Source organism: Notamacropus eugenii, chromosome 6, assembly GCF_028372415.1.
Source record: "Notamacropus eugenii isolate mMacEug1 chromosome 6, mMacEug1.pri_v2, whole genome shotgun sequence".
NCBI classification, from domain to species: domain Eukaryota; kingdom Metazoa; phylum Chordata; class Mammalia; order Diprotodontia; family Macropodidae; genus Notamacropus; species Notamacropus eugenii.
The window spans coordinates 59,581,259-59,601,764 of record NC_092877.1 but is presented as its reverse complement, the minus strand read 5'-3'; the positions used below and the strand labels follow the sequence as shown (position 1 = coordinate 59,601,764).

Sequence of the window (20,506 nt, the reverse complement as noted above, 5' to 3'; positions counted from 1 at the left end):
GAACAACTTCTCATCTTTTGCCAGACATTTAAACAAATGCTTTTAAATAGCTCTTTTAAAATTCCCTGAGATGTTCAGCAGGGCAGATATCGGGTAATTATCTTGTCAAGTTTTCAATAGGAGACTGATGAGCGCCACACAATTATCATCTCTCACACCTCTTCCCTTGGATCTGTCCAAACTGTGTATTACAAATGGCAGAAATTCCATCCTCCTAATTATGATATGAAGTCCCTGTTAAAGGATGGGGAGAAGGACCCGACAAGGTTTTCTTATTTATAGCTATGAAGAGTTTTCAAGTCACTTCTGAATTTCAAGGCTGTCAGGGAGTTGGCTTTTTAAATCCATCACAGTTGGCAGATGGAAAACATTTTAGTTCTCCCTTTATGGGGGGAAAAACCCCACCATAACACATGCTCTTAAGTCATTTTTCACTTGAGTCCCAGACCATGGACACTTAGGGTGGGGGATACAGGGGTTGGGGGAGGGGTGGGGACTAAGAAATGGAACTTGAACACCAGGGCTGGAGCTAAAGTGAATGTAAGCAGTTGAGTAGTGTAGACTGGCATCAAGGAACCTGCTTCTTTGACCTAATCCTTCCACAGACATCACTGGGCAACCTTGGACTAGTTATTTTCCCCCTGGGAGGATTGTGACCTTCAGGATTTGTCATGGTTGTTGTTTTGAAAGATGAGATGTTAGAAAGTAGGCCCTGGTACAATGAAAATTACACTGGGTTTGAAGTCAGAATTCTTTGCCTAGATGCTGTATGACAGCAGGCAAGCACCTTCTCCTCTCATGGCCTCGCTTTTCTTATCTGTGAAATGAGGAGAGTTACTTGTATTCCCTCCCAAACTCCAGGATTGATGTCAGGAAAGGGATTCATAGATCCTAAAGCATTATATAAGTGTGATCCATTACATGGGATGAGAACTAGGAATTCAAACTTTTCTAAATTCTCTACCTGATGGTGCCTTCCCCGCTAAATGACCTCATCGCTGTTTGTTACGTTTTTGTTTTAAACGGGGTTCCATTGCTTTATTTTTTTAATTACTTTTTTCCTTGTATCAGTTTCCTTCCATATCTAGATGTATGATCATGCTGTCTCTCCCTTCACCTAGACTGTGAATCCTTGAGGCCAGGGATCATTTCACATTTGTCTTTGCATCACTGGCCCAGTGAATAATGCTTGACATATATAGTAGGTGTTGCTTGATCGATTCTAACTCTAAGATTTTTTTACTCTAAGAGCAGTGAGATTGTTCACAATCCTACAATGGTATGATCCGTTTAAAATTCTAGTCAGGTGAGTTCATGATTAATCGTACCAACAATAATACCTAGAATGTATGTAGCGCTTTAAGGTTTCTAAAAAACATATCAAAATTATCTCATTTCATCCTCAAAACAGCTCTGAGAGGTAAGTGCCATGATGTTATCTCTATTTTACATAAGGGGAAACTGAGGCAGGCAGCAGTTAAGTGACTTTCCCAGGATGACACAGCTAACAAGTGTGTGTTTGAACTCAGGTGTTCCTAACTCCAGGCCCAGTATTCTATGTACTGTGCTATCTGGCCACCTCCAGGTCATCTAGATACTTGACTCCACAGGGTGGGTAATGAACTTCAAAGAATCTCTTAAATCCCAACAGAGGGAAAGAAGGAAGACTGTATAGTGAAGGTCACCTGTGAGTTAAAATGAGAAAAGAGGAAGTTTAGGGAAGGGCGGGAAGGGGAAAAGGCTACAAACTGGCGGGAAACTTCCTTTTGCCTGAACATCTCAGGCTGCATGGCTTATGTGCTTACTTTGACTTTTCTCTTTAATGAACGTTGGGGCAAATGATAATTTAGTTCATAAACACAACAGAGCCTGGCCCTATCTGTGGCTGGGAAGCTGACTGGACAAACCTCCTCTTCATTCATTGGATTTTTGGACCAGGTCAAGGGCACCATAGGCTATTTCTATGCCGCTCTTATTCCCCCACCGCCATCCCTGTGATACTTAACCCTCAGCTGCAGATGAACAAACCCTGCTCCCCAAACTCGGGTTGTGACTCCCTCCTTTCTATTCCCCTCAATCCTACTCCAGATCTGCTCCCCTCCCCCACTGTGGAGCACCTGCTCCATAATTAACAAGTTTGCATTCATCTTCAACCTCATCCTTTTTCATTCCTTCCATCCTTCAGTAGGTACTACAGCTATCATTTCCCATTTTATAGATGAGAAATCTGAGGCCCAGGGAAATTAAGTGACTAGCCCAAGGTCACAGCACTAGTAAATGTCAAAGGAAAGATTTGCACCTACTTGTCTCCCTGCTCCAAGTCAGCAGAGACAATTATTCTTCCCACTGAACCCCCTGCATTGCTATATTCTAGAAGCTTATGTCTACTAAGGAAGGAGATAAAGCAAAAAATGATAAAGATTATACCAATTAAAATGCAATCAGTGCACAAGAAGAAAAAAAAAATCCCTTAGACCAGAAGAAGGAGAGATCCCATTTAGCTGCTGGTAGGAAGAAGCAGAATAAGAAAAAGCATGGTCATTGGTTTCCTTCGTCCTCAGAGCTCTTCTTTTCGCACTCCAGGAAAACCTAGCTCTCTGTAAAAAGAATGCATCACTGGCCACCCTTCCAGTTCTGGGTGCACTTCTTTCCTATGTCTCCCCAGACAGGAGTCTAGGATTAAAAACCTGGCATACCCCTCGCCCCTTACAGCCACTTCTGGACCCTCCATCTGCTGCCATCACCAGCAATCTCTCCTCCTCTGAGGTTTGCTCCATCTGTCTGTTCCACCCTGCCCAGATCTTGGTAGCCGTTATCTGCAGACTCCTACTTCAGCCTCACTATTTTTTCGAGAGGTTCAGGACCTAGGTAGCAGTCTTTCTTTCCAAGCCAACCCCTCCTCTTTACTTAAGGTCTTCAATAGATATCTCAGTGTTCCCTCAGATTCTTTGGCCTCTCAGTTTATCAAACTGTCCAACTTCTACAGCTAGTCGTTTCACCCTGTGCCAGCCACCCATACATAGGGTGGCACACTGCATTTTGTACTATATTTACTAAACTACCTGTTGTCTCCTCCCTTCACCCCCCAGCCCTCCATTAGACTGGAAGCACCTTTGAACCAAAGACTATGCTTTAAACATATACACACATGCATACATATGTGTATATATTTACACATATATGGATCCCATGTGCATTTGTAATTATTTCAAGACTTTGGCAGTAAAAAAGATGTTTTGGCTGAGTTGTTTTATTTTTTCCCCACTCAACTTTATATGAAATTATCTAAATAGTTATGTCTGTAGAATTCTGGGGCATGTATTTTAAAAAAAAAAAAAAGCATGGCACCAAGGGGCCTTTGGGCAGCTGGGCAGCACAATGGATAGAGCACTGAGATTGGAGCCATGAAGACATGAGTTCAAATCCGGCCACAGACACTTACTAGCTGTGTGACCCTGGGCAAATACGTCCCTTAGCACTGTTTGCCTCAGTTTCTTCCACTGTAAATGAGCAGTAGAAGGTAATGCAAACCTTTGCAGCATCTTTGCTAAGAAAACTCCAAATTGTGTCACAAAGAGTCAAATGTAACTGAAAGGACTGAACAACAACCAAAGCATCCTTGCCTTGGATTTAGGAAGGCATTGAAACTTCACCTACTTGTCAAAGGTGACTATGAATCACACAATTGTTTTTCTTTCTAAACCATTAAAGCCATGTCTATTTAAGCAAGGCCTTTTATGTGACAAAATATTTGTATCTGTTCAATTTGGATACTATTTTTCCAAGTCAGGTTCTGCTAAAAGGGATCCTGGAGGTCAGGTAGGCCAAGATGCTCAATTTACAGAGATCCACCAGACTGGTTAAGTGACTTGACCATGGTCACCGAGGTAGTAAGCGGCAAAGCCAAAGATTCCAACCCAGGTCATACTTTATATTGGGAGTGGAGGGCATAAAAGAAAATAAATGCTTGTTAACTGAAAAAATAAAATAAAAAAGAAGAATCCATAGGCTATGGGAAGTATCAAATTCATAGCTAAGGATCAATGGGAATATGTCACAAGACTGGCTTGTGTTAAAACTGAAAAATTTGTCTGTGTCAGAATATTTCTTCATTTTAAGGACTAAAAATAAAATTAAAGGTGCCATAGCATCAAAGATGAGACCATAGGTTCTTAATCTTTTTTGAATCATACACAATTCCTATACTCCATATGCCATTTTGGTCTTCTGGTGAAAACTATGGGCTTCTTCTCCAAATAATGTTTTTAAATACCAAAAATAAAAATAAAATACATAGGATTACAGATGAAGCCAATTACATTGAAATACAGTCATATAGTTATGCTGCATATTTAAGGCATCAAAATATTTAGAAAGCTAAGTTCACAGTCCTCAGGTTAAGAACTCCTGGATTGGATGAAAGAACTGTAAAAGAACATGACAACAATAATCACTCATCTTTATATAGTGTTTTATCAATGTAGTCAGTGACATTACCCTGCTACATAGACATCATCTCATCTAGCTTCATTTTACAAATGAGGAAACTGAAGCCCAGCAAGGTTAAAGTAACTTGGTCAGATTCACAAAGCAGCATAGTGCTAGGGAAAGGGGATCTCTCTGGACTAGAGGAACCAGGTTTGAAATCAGGCACTTCTTACTGTCTATATGACCTCACAGAAATTGTCCAACCTCTCTGGATTTTAGTTTCCTCATATGTAAGGTAAGAGATTTACAACCTCTGAGTCAGAGCTAAGATTCCAACCCAAATCTCTTGTCTCCAAGTCCAGCTTTCTTTCTAGGTTGCTTTTTGAAATGGTTATAAAGGGATGTTTAGGGGAAAAAATATGTATATACATAAATATACACATACATATGTAAATTTATATTTTATAATATATTTCTGTGAAACGTTTGGTAACAAAATATTTCATTTTCCAAAAGACAATGAAAAAGCATTCTTTTTTGAGGCCCCCTAACTTCCTCCTCCCCCAGCCTGGGTATTCATATAAGTTAACAAGGTCTCTGCAATAACTGATTAAGTAACAAAAAGGATTTTGCTGTAATTATTTGCTGCCAAGCATTTAAAGAAACACCTTTCAGAATCATATATCATTTGTGACTCATTCAATTGTATGATTTTTCCCTCTAATTATTTGAAAGTTGTTGGGATATGAATCAGCAGGACTCTTCCTCTGATTAAATTTGAATGATTTTTGCATAATTAAGGAGTGCATGACACTCTCTATTTCCTTGGCAACAGTTCCTTCTTCTCATTAGGCATTTTATAGCACCATCTTCTCTGAGGGCTGGAGAGCAAGAGTCTTGCTCCACTCCCTGGGTGGGTGTGAAATGGTCCTCATACATCTTTAGCAATGGCTATTATTAAAGAATGGGGAGAAAAGGAAGATTATAGGAGGTGGACTCCAGGAGGTCAGGATGAATTTCTGGATGTCTGTAGTTTAAGGTTTCCTCCATCAAGCCCTACTTCTATTTCCAGTCTCATCTCCTACTATTCCCCTAAGTATAATCTATATTTCAGCTATACTAAGCCCCTGATGTGTTTTGAAATGGCTCTTTGCTCAGACTACTCTGTATGCCTGAAATGGCCTCCTTCTACTTCCTCGCCTGTTGAATTCCTTCCTTATCTTTTGAAGTCCAATGTAAATGTCACCTCTTAGAGGAAACCTTGCTTTGCTTTGTGTTTGTTGTCTTATCCTATTACACTGTATGCTTCATGAGAGCAGAGAAGATGTCATCTGTTTCTTTATATCTCAAGTATAGGACCTGAGTTCAAATCCCCTCTCTACTAGTTACTGCCTGTGTGTTTACGTCCAAAGACTCAGACCTTTAGGACCCCCTAAGTAACAATAATTAATTCCGCTCTAGAACAACTGGACTAATTAAACAGTACTAAGGTCCTCTCCAACCCCCACCCATCATCCTTTGGCCCTCTACTGCCACTCTCTCAACAGTAATTGTACCTTTTCCCCACTTCTATGATGACCACTCTTCTGATGCTACTGCTCAAGTAGTCCCAAAACACTGCTGTGATCTATAGCTATGTATCTCCTTGCCACTACTAGAGGACAGAACAGCTCCCACCAGAGTTCTTAAAACCTACCATGGGACTTTGCAGAACAGTTCAACTCAGGTCAGTGTAGTAGTAATAGAAGTCATGGCCTCCTCCACTGTACTTTGAAGACTTCCTAATTATCTTCAACCTACTCAGTTCAAGGGTCACCTGATTGAATGAAACCTTTCCTGACAACACCACTACCCCACCATCACCACCTCCTCTTCCTCCTCCTCCTCCTCCGTCGTCTTCTTCTTCTTCTTCTTCTTCTTCTTCTCCCTCTTCTTCTTCCTCTTCTTCTTCCTCTTCTTCTTCCTCTTCTTCTTCCTCTTCTTCTTCTCTCTCTCTCTCTCTCTCTCACACACACACACACACACAATTTCATAACTATTTAGATATTCATATATATATTCCTATGTAAATATGGAATGATGGAATAAAAACCTCCTGGAGGATTTGGGTTGGTTTTATTTTATTTTTTCTCTTTGTATCCCTAGAGCCTAGTACAACACCTGACACACACAGCACTTAATTAACATCGATTGATAGAAATAACAGAGCTAGAAGTCATAGGTCACGGATTTATAGCTGGAAGGAACCTTGGAAATGATCTACTCTATTCCCATCATTTTACAGATGAAGTTCAAAAGTTTGAAGGAATTTGTTCAAGCTTACTGAGCAAAAGAACAAGAATCCAGGGTTTCTGTCATCAGTCCAAGATCCAGGCCCCAGTTCCAATTCTAGCACATGATCCTAGGCAAATCACTAAATAATCTGTGAGCCTCAGTTTCCTCATCTGTAAAATGGGGCTAATAACACTCACACTACCAGTCTTTCAGTGCTTTTGTGTAGAAAGGGCTCTGAAATGTGACAATAAGTCTATTATTGTCATCACTAAGCACACCCATGGAGGAAGATCATGTGGAAGAAGGACAGGGAATCACACTTTTTAAATACTTTTCCTACCAGCACCTATTTGTAATACCAGAAAATCCCACCTTCTCTAACATATAGGAATTTATTTTGTAATAAGTCAAGCCTGAAATAGGATTTAAAGTTGGAAGGCAACTTACAGATCAAATCCCTTCATTCTATTTGTGTTTGTTTATTGTTAAAAGATATATCTAAAAATACAATTGTTTTGCATGCTTTATTTCATACATATCTGCTAACTGTGTGGTTTGGGACCTGAATAAATTTGCTACAATGCTTTTTAAAGTCAGTTCAAATTATACAAAGCAAATAGCTCTTTGTCAGTTCTTACATAAAGTAGTTGTCTAAAACCTAATCCATATTTAAAAAAAAAAACAAAACATTACCAATATAGAATTTGCATGTGTGGGCACATAAAATTTACAATTTTTTAATATCACCTCATTAGTCAGGACAGCTCTTCACCACAGGTGAATATGCATTGGCAACCCCTTAATTTTACCAGGTCATAAAGCTGAGCTTTGGAGAGGAAAGGTGATTTGCCCAAGGTCACAATGTGACATAGTAGCAGAGCCACTGACTCCACCACTACAGAAATCAAGACCGTTAGCAGACAGGCCCACGGGGTGTGCAGGGGTTTTCACCCTGCACTTCACCAATGAAGTCCTTTCTCAGGCTTCCCTGTGTTATCAATCTCCAATATTTTCCTTTGATATCCTGTTCATCCATAGATATTTACTTGTTGTTTCTCCTTTAGAACGTGATCTCCTTTTGTAATTCCTTGTACCCCTCCCACACCTCTGCCTGTTGAAATGCTCTTCCTTTTAATCCAGCTCACATGTCAGCTCAGCCTTCTTTGGGTGCCCTCATTGACCAATTGGCCTGTGTCTCCTTGATTTTTAACAGCATTTTTCTTGGATCTCTTCTGTTGCCCCAACTATACTCTGTCTAGCGCCATATTTATTTGTGTACATGTAGCATCACTCTAGCATTTGGTAAATGCTTTGAGAGCAGCATCCCTATTATCAGTACAGAGTGTTATACAGAGTAGGTCTTAAATATTGAATTGAATTTTTTGTTCAACATTATCAAAGATCTTTTGTTAAGCGAAGTTATTCTACAAGTAGCATTGAATTTGAGTTCAAGTTCTACACTCCTTCCCTTATTAGCTGAATGCCATTGGACAAGTCTTTTAACTTTTGTTTAGCCTCAGTTTCCCCATCTATAAAATGAGTTAGACTAGATGAAGTTTAAAGTCCCTTTAACTCCTAACATTCTATGTTCTAAGATTCTTTTGAGCTTCAGCCTTCAATAGATAAATACAGCAATTATTAAGCACTTACTATATACCAGGCTCTTTGCTATTTGGGCTGGGGAGCAAATACAAAAAGTCATTGCCTTCAATGAGGGCATTCTAGAGGAGAAAATCAACAAATGGGAGCTGGAATGGGGGAGGGGCAGTGTACAGATATACTCTAGGTGACAGGGTGTGTAGCTGGTGACCAGGAAGTGAGGCAGAAGCTGCTCCCCTATCAGAGCCCAGAGTGGTTCAGGTGAGTCAATGATCAAAAGAGCTGGTTCCAAATCCCTACTTAATTACAAAAATATCCCTTCCTCACTATACCCTTTCTCCCCTACTGCCTTTCCTTCCATTTCAATCTCTTTCATTTCAGCCATGGAATGAAAACACCTGTGTGAAGATGGAGACAGGAACTCAAGGCAAGATTCTGACATGGAAAGACAAGGTTTCCTTCCTTCTCTGCCACCCCACAATAACTATCATTCATATTGAAAAGTCAATATTAATTAGCAAAACCAGCCCAGGACCATCTGTCACAGACTTTTTTGTGTGTCTAGCAACTCTGTGTTTGAATGGCAGAATAATCTTTATCAGTTACTGAGAGTACAGGACTCTGGCTTGCTCCCTGGTCCCATGGGAAACAGGCTGGATTGAGACAGGCTGACTAGGGGACTACAGGTTTTCAGTATGGCACAAGATTGACCTAGATGCCTAGTTGCTGATGAGGGACAGTTCACTGTGGACTATCTGTACATATAGAGGCACAGAAACGGTGTCCTAATGAATCTCCTACTGTTCAGTCATAACCATCCTTTGGGATGCTGCCTCCACCATTCATAGGATCATTGGATCATAGATAGAAGACTGAAGAGACCACTAATTCTTCTTATAGATTAGAGCCCTGAGGTTCTCCTTAAGAGACTCATCCAAGGTCTGATCCTTTTGGGTAGAGTCTGGTTCTTAAAAGTACTCACTAATTCTCAGGGTTTTGTTTGTGGGGGGGTTTTCCTTTAACTTCAACTCTAAGAACTTCTATTCATGTTTATCAAAGAAATATAAAGGTCACCAATGGAAAAAAGAATACAGACCAAATTTCTTCAGTAAGAAAAATGACAATGTTTTAAATAGCTACCCTGAGGCAAAACAGCTTTTAGGCGATTGCTATGAGCATATGGGAGGAATGAGTTTTATTCAAGTACCACCTGTTTAGGGACAATTAAAAAGAAAAGAAAAGTAAGCAATTCCATAGACAGAGCAATGTAGCTGCTTTAGTTGTCTGCTCAGATTCATTGCATGCCCACCCAGTGTAAAGCGTTATACTGGGTATGGAATTAGAACTGGTCCTTGGTCCTGGTTAAACTTCAAACAGAATGAAAATGTCTCCTGCCCTTAAGGAACAGACCACATTCCAGGAGTCATCACAGGATCATGGGGTTTCGAGCTGGAAGGGACCTTGGGTATCAGCTGTTCATCTTACAGATGACAAAATGGAGGTGCTCATGGGACCTTGGCTCTAGGCTTAGGTAATTTCAGACCCAGTCTCCTTTTTTCTGTTCTGATTTCCAGGAGAAGAAAAGAAGGGAGAAAAAGCAGAAGGATTACCCAGGTAAGCAAAGTTTGAGCAGACAAATAGGGTCATGGCTAAAAAGGACCTTGGACAGCACTGAGTCTAACCCTCTTGTTTTATAGTTGAGGAAACTAAGGGAGTAGGTTAAATGACTTGCCTGAAGTTACAGTTAGTAAGTGTCTGGGGCAGGATTTTAATCTAGATTTTCCTGATGCCAAACTTAGTGCCCTATCCACTATATAATACTATCTTGAAAATAATACTCTTTCACCTGTAGAGGTGTACCTGTAAAAGGTATGGAAAATGCATGACTCAGCATCCCTCCCAGAATATTTCTCTTCCCCCTAGACTCAGGTCAAGTTATCATCTTCCTGACTGTCCCTCTCTCCCCGCTTTTCCTAATTACTTCATATTTACACTGAATTAATTCTGTATATATTTATACATATCTTTGTTGTTTTTTCTCATCAGAAGCCAAGCTCCATGGGAGTAAAGACTGTTTCATTCTTTGAATCTGTATCCCCAGTGCCTGGCATAGTGTCTGATGCATAATAGGTACTTAATAATTGACTTTTGATCCCAAGAGGTAGTACAGACTTACATCAGAAACAACTCTTTATCTGGCCTTCCTAGGGATTGAGATAACTCTTTAGGAAACCAAAGCATCTCCTTTTAAATACCCTTGTACGGAATTCCTAAATGTATCAGTACTTCTTTGCTATATCAAGGAACTTAAGTAGAATCTTAGAATAAAGCCTGGGGTGGGAATGAGTGTGTGTGTTGTGTGTGTAGGGGTGATCTCAGAGTTCGTCACAACCAACCTTGTAATTTGGGAGTTGTCTAAGGTCACGTATCATTAATAAATGGTGGTTCTGCCCCAAGAAGCAAGGCATTCCAATGCACAAACCACTGCTTCAACCTACTACAATTCTCTCAGATCCCTACTGCTTCATTTTTTTTCCATCCCCTTCCCCTCACAATTCATAATTCCACTTTCCTTTTTTCTCTTAGCTTTTCATTTTAATGCAAGCCTTTCTTGCCTTAAGATGGATCATTCAGAACAATAATGATAAAAAGATGGAAAATATTTTCTGCTTGGAGAACAAAGCCCACTTCTGGGGTAATTCAAGTACCCATGCCATCAGAGAGCAAGTATAGGCCTCCAGGTGTAAGGTTAACAAGTTAGGAAGCCGATCTGAGTAAACTTCTCTAGATACCACAACAATCATGTGATCTATCTATTCCAAAACCTTCAGTGGCTCTTTATTGTTTCCCATCTAGATATAAATTTGGTGAGATTAATACTCTGTAGGAACTAAGTTATAAACCTAATTTCCCCCAATCTACTCCTACACAGACTGAGAATGAGGCAATATGTGTGTATGCCCCCAGAGGTGTTGGGAGAATGTTTGTACTCTTATTTTTGCAATATCTTTGAAGTAAATAGTCCTTTGTAAAAGTGAATCGATGTGGTTAAATGGAACTTAGAGCATTAGTCATTTTTCCCTAAAAAGTCTTGCCACTGGACTTCCATGACTGGAGAAGACAGTGAGGTTGAAGACTTTACTCTGTCCCACTACCCAATTTATGCACAATTCAAGACATCACCCTCATGATATCATTGGTCCTCTTCAAGAATGAAGGACAGACAACAAGTGGGGAAACACAGCTAACAGTGGCTTAAGCTGATGGCAGGAGAGAAGAAAAAGAAGCCCCAAATGCCACAGGCTCTGCTGGGACCCTGAAGGGAAGATGTAATAGCTTGGATCAAACACAGAGGACCAGAGTGTATCTGCCCCACAACAGAATTTTATGAAAAAGAAGTGGGAAATGGCTATTTTTCAAACACTGTTGACCCAAAGCAATACCATAAACTACTTCGAGGCATTCTGAAGCACATTTCCTAATGGGGAATTGTGCAGGCTCTGTTCCAGTGTCCCTTTAAAAACCACAAGGTCAAGTCAACATACAACATCCAAGACAGGGTTGATCAATGGGTCTATTAACCAAAACCAATAACTAGTGAGGAGATTGATTCCTCTATTTCACAGCTCCTCAACTGACACTTCACTTTCTTACTTGGACAGCGACTTCCTATGGGAATTGTCATACTCAATTCTTTCAAAGTCTCTGGCTTGGAGGTGACTCTCCCTTCTCTTTATCTCTTAGCTTTGCAGTGACTATGCTCTGCCTCCCCCTGATAATTTGCCTCTCTGCTCCAAATCAGCTGTCAATGTGCTTAGAAGATACTCAGTCATTCTAGAGGTGTCCTACCTGCCCCATCCCAAACAGTATTACTATAGGTTTGAAGAGCAAAAGGCATGGCAGGCAATATCCAAAAGCTGGACCTATATATGACAGTATCAGGAACTGACATATTGGGTCTGAGTTTTTTCAATAAACTCTCTCTATTGCATCAAAAGATTTTTTTATGTTTTGAGATGTTTCTTTTGGAGTTCTACTTGACAGTGAGACAGGCATTGCAAATGATTCAGCATTAAGAGGGCAGATTCATTTATTTCTGTTCCCTATTTGCCTGTCTTCAACTCTGAGTGGAGGTGACAAACAATGTCAACTGGGTCTACACAAAAGAAACCTTCGGTTACTAGGCAAGGTCCAGAGGAGTTTTGGAAGATTTAAAGGCAAACAAACTATCCACAAAGTAATAAGCAAATCAATTCCTGCTAGTTTTTGTTTTTCTCTGAGCTGTTCTGGGAACGACATAGAAAATGCTCAGAGGATAATGATGAAGAGGAGGATGATGATGATGGCAATGATCCAATAAATAGCAACAACCACTAACACCTTTTAAGATTTAGAAAGCACCTTAGATATCTCATTTGATCTTCACAGCAACAATCACAAGTTAGATGTTCTCATTATCCTCATGTCAAAGATGAAGAAACTGAAACTGAAAGAGATTAAAAAATTTCCCCTGGCACACACAGCTAGGAAATACTCCATTATTCCTAACTTCAAGTCCAGAGTTCTATCTATTAAGCTACCTTGCTTTATTGATCATCAAAACCAAGGAAAACCTTGGAGCATTAATGCCTGACCACTCAGTGGGTATGAGTGAAAAGACAAGGGTAGAACCAAACACTCCCTAAGAATCCAAAGATAAGTCTGAGGGAAGGAGAGGCTGGCAATGATCATAGGGAAACCTCTCACCAAAGGGACCTCCTAACCTAAGCTAGTATAGAACAAATAGGAACATCAGTACCCTTGTCCTTCCAACTAAAGGAAAGAATAAAAATTCACATTTTTATAACAGGCATTTTCCAGTTTATAAAATGCTTTGCTCAGGACCTGAGACGTTGGTAATTTGAGTGTAATTATTCCTACTTTACAGTAGGCCCAAGGAAATGAAAGGATTAGCAAAAGGTCTTAAGAGCTAAAAGTATCAGAATCCAGAAATTTAAATCAAAGTCTTCTCTTTTCTCATCATCAAGATGTTTTAATAATAAGAACCCCAAGATGTTTTTAATTCTTAATACTCCTTATAATTCCCAGCATGTTATAGGTGTTTAATACATAGTCACTGACTGATAGAAAATGGTGCCAACTAAGTAGTAACAAAGTACTTTGTACTTTTGCCAAAACACTTTCACATCAAATGTCTCCATTAAGACTTAAAACCATCTCATGAGATGATCAGGGCTAGTTTTATTACACCCATTTCAGAATGGGAAACTGAGGCTCAAAATGTGACTACCCTGCAGTCACACAATAGTCCATTTCATAGAAAAAAAAAAAGGACTTGATCTATGCCTTGAAGGTTAGGGTAGCATCTGGAGATATCTGGCTCAAGCCAAAATAAAGAGTTCAGTCAGTCATGGGCTATATTGCAGTGGTGATACTTGGAGGGGCATAGTTTAGACCAGATGGTAAAGTCAAATTCTTTGTACCTGAAATTCTGTAGGATTCTCCAGAATGGCTTTTTGCTTTTCTATTTTTAGACTACCCTTTATTTGTGGTCCCACAGATAATCTGCTTATCACAGCACATGCCTCTTAGTAGGTTCAGCTGAGCCAGCATGTTCAATTCTGTTCCCTATTATGTCATCCAGGTTCTATAAACTGACCTTATCACTGTTTATCGAGTTCAAAGAGCCTGACTCCAGGTCCAAGTAGCCTTGTTACATTAAATGGCTATTTTCTAACTCATGGGTCTGGAAAATGGGGTTTAATCAATATCCATCAGGACCTGCTTTCACTCCAGGAATAAAATACTTTCCCTTCCTTGCAAGAGAGCCAAGAATTTTACTTCCCATCCCCATCAGTTGTGATCAGAGATTGGCTCTGACTCAGAGAGAAAAAGGCCTGGCTTTGGAGAAGAGGCAAAGACGTGCAGTGCTAAGAACCATAGTCAAGAAACCGAGAAATACTTTTTTTAGTCCTGGTTCTCCCACCACCAACTTGCTATGTGACTATGTGTAAATTTCTTCCTCTTTCTGAGTCACAGTTTCCACATCTAGAAAATAAGGAGGTTGGACAAGATGGCCTCTCAATGTTAGGTATGCCCAAAGTCCCCCAAGCACCTATCTGTAAGAACTAGACACTGGAAGCAAGTTATGTAAGGAATGACTGAAGGAGAAGGAAGGGAAGGTGAGTGTCAGAATAACCTTCACAGTTTGCTCCTGCTGAGCTGTGATGGTCACAGCTAGTGTCTACACCTGACATATGGAAAAGAGGAAAGAGTGCTAGATTTAGTCAGAGGTGGTTCACTTGTTCTCCAGTCATGTCCGACTCTTCATGACTCCATTTTTGCTTTATTTTGTTTTAACAAAAATACTGGAATGGTTTGGCATTCCTTTCTCCAGCTCACTTTACAGATGGGGAAACTGAGACAAATAGAGTTAAGTGACTTGTGCAGGGTCACACAGCTAGTAAATATCTGATGTCATATTTGAACTTAGGCCTTCCTGACTCTAGGCCAAGTACTTTACCTACTGCCCCACCAAAGGGACCTGTGTTCAAGTCCTTTGGTCCTTTTAATATGTGTGACTACTATCAAGTCACTTAACCTGAATCTCAGCTTTCTCAGATATAAAATGAGGGGGTTGTATTACATGTAGATGACTCCATGGTCCTTCAAAGCTTTAAATCTATGATCTATAAACTTTTGTCATCAAACAAACCTGAATAAGCATTTCTTAAGTACATATTACTGTATTGCCACAGACTGGGGATACAAATACAAGAGATAGTACTTGTCACCCACAAGAAACATAGCTTCTAACAGGTGGAGACTACCCATATGAGAAAGTGTTGGCCTGGGAAGGAAGTTTTGGTCTGGGAAGTCCCAAAGGCTCTGAGTCAATCAACATGCCACTATGGTTGTAGGTGTAGTATTTTCAAGAGCTTGAAGTGCCTTGGGGGATCACACTGCCATTGCTGGGAGCAATGAGGAGAAGTGCTACTATGCACATCATTAGGGTTAGGGGACAGAGGAGAGGTCTGAGCTCAATGATCTTTCAAGTCAGTTTGAGCTGCAACACTATGGTTCTTCAGAATGTTAGATAATAATGGCTATGTGTTTCCATGGATACAAGGTAACTGGCAAAGTCTTGGCTCTACGCATCCTCACAGTACAGACACCTGTGCTACAGTCATGTACTAACATCTAGATCTCGGGGGCAACATAAGGAACAAAGGTGTCCACAAACTCTCCCTTCTGCACACAAGGAAGATCTAATTATGGTTTGGTATCTGTGCTGTAGCTGTGAAGTTTTCCCAGACTAAGATCATGCCATCCCTAGGACCTCTAAGATCCTGGCCACCGTCCCTGCAGGCAAGAGGACAAAGACTACTGGAGCAATGGGGCGAGGGGCAGCCACTTACGCTTGGAGTGCTTGTCACAGAGGGCCGATGCTCTCATGTCACACAGTCTCAGGGATCCTTTACTGCTGCTGTAGACGAAGAGGTTACAGTGGTGGGGATGGAATTCTGAGGCGGTGATCACTTCAGTCAGGTCCTCCATGTTGGCTGGCTTGATGTCCACAATGTCTGGGGAGAAACTAGGTTAAGGGACAGATATACCATCTGGAAGCCAAGGATGACCTTGGGCTATTCTGTCAACCCATGACCATCAGGAAGGGAGAAAACAGCAAATAAATAGCCCTTGGCATTTGCATAACACTGTTCAAAAAAGTCTGTTACTTTTCGAAGGGTTTTTTCAATGGTTATCAACTTCCGAGGCACTGAAATGCTCTGAGATCCCAGAGTTGGGGGGAAGGAAATTAAGCGGAAGCTATTCATTTGACAGATAAGGGAAGTGGGAGCCCAGGTGAGGAGAAGACTTGAGTAGGGTCCTAGATCCTGCCACCATATTTAGAACTAGATACCACCCACTCTTACTCCCTCATTTTGTGGATGGGGAAGCCGTTTTCTCACTGGAGGTTTTTAAATGTAGGTCAGATGGTTTCTTTTTGGCAATGTGATTAAAAGGATGCTTTGGTTTGACTACATGACTCTTATCATAATGCTTCTAAATCTAAGATTATGTAGACAGAGAAATGAAATGATTTGTCTGAGATCACACAGCCAGTAAGTGGCACTCATGGGAATTTAAACTCATGTTTGTGTCATCTAGGTCAGGTTCTTGGTATTTCTCCATGTTGCCTCCCACAATTTACTCAGGTTCCATTGTCTGCATGAGAAAGGAAATATGATATAGTAGAATGTTCTGTGGATGCCTTTGGAGAAATAGGACCTGAATTCCAGTCCTGGCTTTGCCACTAACAAGCCATGTGACCTTGGGCAAGTCCTTTAACCTCTATTTCTTCATCTCTAAAATGGAAATAATACTATTGTGAGGATCAAATGAGATGATTACAAATGTACTTTCTAAATTGGCAAGTAATACATATGCCAGGTTACCAGTATATTTCATTGAAAGATATTTGACTTTACAGTTCTCAAGAGAGATTGGCTCCCTCCACCAATGAAGAATTTATGTTTGTCATAAAGATATAACTATGTTCAGTATAAATATTTGACACTAAAGAATTTGATAGTTCTCACTACCAATCCCCTACTCTTCATTCATTCAACATATATTAAACAAATATGGAGTGAGTACCTACTATGTTCAAATTAGGTCCCATAGCTGCAGTGGTAGCTACAACATAAGTCCCGCTGCTCTAATGCAGTTTATGGTCTGATGAAAGAAACGATGTATGACCAAATACCTACGATATAAACTGAGGGAAATAAGAACAAAAGAGAATCCGGGCAAAGCACCAGGAGAAACTGGAGAAGGGAGAAATGACATTTACCTTAAGGAAGTGAAAGAAGGCTATGGAAGAAGTACTTAGTCTTAGGCCTTGAAGGAAGGGACTTCAACAGATGAAAGTTGTAGGTGGGGAGTCCATTCCATGTATGGTGGGAGGTGGGGAAAGGGAAGCATGAGCAACATTATGGAGATGGAGAAAGGCAGATAATAAATGAGGAGGCAGAAGTACAGGGTATCCCCAAAATCTCAGGGGCATTTAAAGTTTTAATTCCACTAAAACTTTGGGGACACTACATTTGAGCTTGACTACATTTTTTTTTACATATATCATCTCAGTGGATTATCACACAAGTTCCTTGAGATATGCAGTACAACTAGAGATAAGCTAACTGAAGCCCAGAAAACTGAAAAGCCCTGTAATTCTACTAAAGAGATCATGGTGTGAAATGTGTTCCATTCTAGGTGCTAAGATTTTAGAAGAACATTGACAAATTAGAATATGTTCTGGAATAGTAGCTACAACCAAGCTGCAAGATGTTGATTACCTTCTAACAGGGGTATCAAACTCAAATAGGAACAGATTCATGCAGGCCACATACTGACTTAGAAAACCACAAATTAACATTGTGTACAGTGTACTATATTTTTATTTATTTTGTGAAGCACTTTCTAATTACAATTTAGCCTGATGCCACTTTGGGGTTTTGTAAGCTGTGTGTTTGATACCTCTGTTCTAAACTATGTTTATGTAGAAGAAAAGACTTAAGAGAAGACGTGACAGATGTTCTCAAATATCTGGAGATATGTCATGCAGAAGAGATATCAGACATGCTCTGTATGATTTGTCTGAGCAGAACTAGAAAGAATGGATCAGTGTTACAGAGGTAGGTTTCTGTTCAGTAGGAGGATTAGAGCTATGTTAGGGCAAGTGTTTAAGCAGCTTTCTTGTCCCATTTTAGCAAAGACTGAATATTAGTCCAAAGTACATCATTAAGTTAAATAAACTCAGTTAAGACTGTCAAAATAATTACTATAATATCTAATCTTTCATCAAACTGAAGACGACTCTTTGGACAGACAGGGAGGTAAGTAGCCTAATGTGTATTTACAGTTTAATGGGTTTCCAGAACATAGTCAGCACTTAACAATGTGCTCAGTGCTATGTTAGGCACTTTGGAAGATACATACCATATAATACCTTTTTCTCTGAAACTTAGTTTCCCCATCTATAAAATGAGGAGGAACGACCACATGAGGCCTTCATTCCCAAGAGATAAGTAATAATAACTGATTCTATGAGTTGTCCTTTACAAAAACAATTTTGTGTTGTGATGTAGTTTCCTAAGGCTGCCACAGAAGTCTTAATGGATGTCATTACCATTATCACCACCACCTAAAGTTCGCATTTACCTGAGATGCAGCACTGTGTATATTTCTATATGTTCAATTATTACAAATCTGGTTCTCCTGACACCTGTAAAAACCAACTTAGTGCCCTGGGAAGTGCATTGACTACAGAGTGAGAAGACTAGTCTGACTCCTGACTCTACTATTTTCAGGCTATGACCCTGGGTGAGTCACTTCCCCTTTACAGACTTCAATTTCTTCAGTTTCCATGGGGGCAATGTCAAGTGTTGAACTACATGGTCTCTAAGATACATTTCTGCTATAAGTATTACAATGTCTCTAACATCTCAGTGGATATAATGCAGAATGTTACAAAGTGTTTTACATACATCTCAGTGGGTTATCACAGAAATCCCGTAAGGTATATAGTGTAACTTGGGATGAGCCAGCAATCCCAGAAAACTGAAAAGATCTGCCCAATGTCACATAGCCAGTAAGTAACAACCAGGACTCTCCCTAGGGCACCAAGTTGGTTTAACAGGTTCAAGAGAAAAAGACTGATTATGCTGAGAGTGATAGCTGCATAGTGGACAAAGGTTAGTCCATGAAGTCAGAAAGAGCTGAGTTCTAGTCCTGCTCTGGCAGCTATTTGAAGGTAATCTCTAAGTGTCTTAGGGAAATCTCTAAGTTACAAAGGGGAAGATGAAAAGAGATTGGATAGGAGAAGAGGAAAAAGGGAGAGGGAGGAAGAAGTTAAGGGAGAAAGAGAAAGCTAATACACTCAACACAGCCTTGAAAATCAGGAAGACCCAGATTCATGTCTGCAACGCACTCTGCCTAGGTGACTATGGAATAGTCCCACAACACCACCAGATAGTCCTCTAAGACTACAATTCAAAGATAAACTGATAACTGACATCAGTGGAGGGACTCTCAACACCTATGGCTCCCTATTATCTCGTAGAACAAATACAGATGCATTGTTTGGCATTTAAAACCCTTTAGAATCTTGCCTTTCCTGACTTTCTGGTGTTCTAACACTTCAGTCCCCGTTACGGATGTTATGATCGAGTGTCAATGAACTTGCTTTTCTTCGACTGCCACATCCCAGATTTAATACCTTCCCATTGGCTGTCCCCCATGCAGAGAATGCTCTCCCTACTCATCTCTGCCTCTTGGCTTTCACGGCTTCATTAAGGACTCATTTCAAATCCCATCTTCTGTCAGAAGCCTTTTCTGATTCTCACATCACTTCCCCTGTGCCTTCCCTAGTTCATTCTCTCTAAGATTATAACCCATTACACTGTGTATATTTTGTATGTACAGTTACTTGCATGCTGTGAGTTCCTTAAGGGAAAGGACCACGTTTTTTCCTTTTTCTGTATACCCCTATCACTGAGCATGGTGCTTACCATAAAATAAACACTTCATAAATGCTTGTTGATGAAATTACAAGTCTGAACCAACAAACCTTCCCTCCCTCCCTCTATGAGTATCTCTCTCTCATACATATACATATACACACATATATACATATATACACACATATGTGTATATTCACATACATATACATATATCTATATAAAACATACTCTGGTGTTAAAACATATCCCACCATATGCTTGTGGTTGGTCTGAAACTGTTCTGAATTGTTAACTTGAAAGTGTGTCTAGAAAGAATTGCAATGATTTACAAAATGCCAATAACTTCAGAACATTTAATTAATGCTTAATGTTCCATTCAGCATGGTTACAAAGAATGGGCTTAGAGTTCTTTTAATAGAAACAGTTCCATGGCTTTGTCATTTTAGCTTTTCAGAAATATATTCTATCGTCTGCCTAAGACTGAAAGACAGTTCCTGAGCTCACAAAAGGTCACTGCTATTATTTGAAGGAAGCTAATTACATCCATTCAGCAAATATGTTTCACACTTAACATTTTGCAAAATATTGAGAGTAGTGAGATGTAGTGAAAACAGGGCTACAGATATGTAGTAAAAACCAGTACTCAACATGGACCCCGGAAACATCTGGTTAAAAATATTATC

The 20,506-nt window shown here is 40.0% G+C and overlaps 1 protein-coding gene across 6 annotated transcripts in view; it reads right to left on the bottom strand.

The window, feature by feature from the left end:
• PPP2R2C (protein phosphatase 2 regulatory subunit Bgamma) overlaps nucleotides 1-20,506 on the bottom strand; it is a 399,818-nt gene that overhangs the window by 21,768 nt on the left and 357,544 nt on the right. For all 6 annotated transcript variants that reach the window (XM_072620180.1, XM_072620183.1, XM_072620181.1 and 3 more), the window contains one exon: nucleotides 15,720-15,884. In XM_072620180.1, coding sequence (XP_072476281.1) covers nucleotides 15,720-15,884 — 165 coding nt within the window. The remainder of the gene's footprint in view (nucleotides 1-15,719; nucleotides 15,885-20,506) is intronic.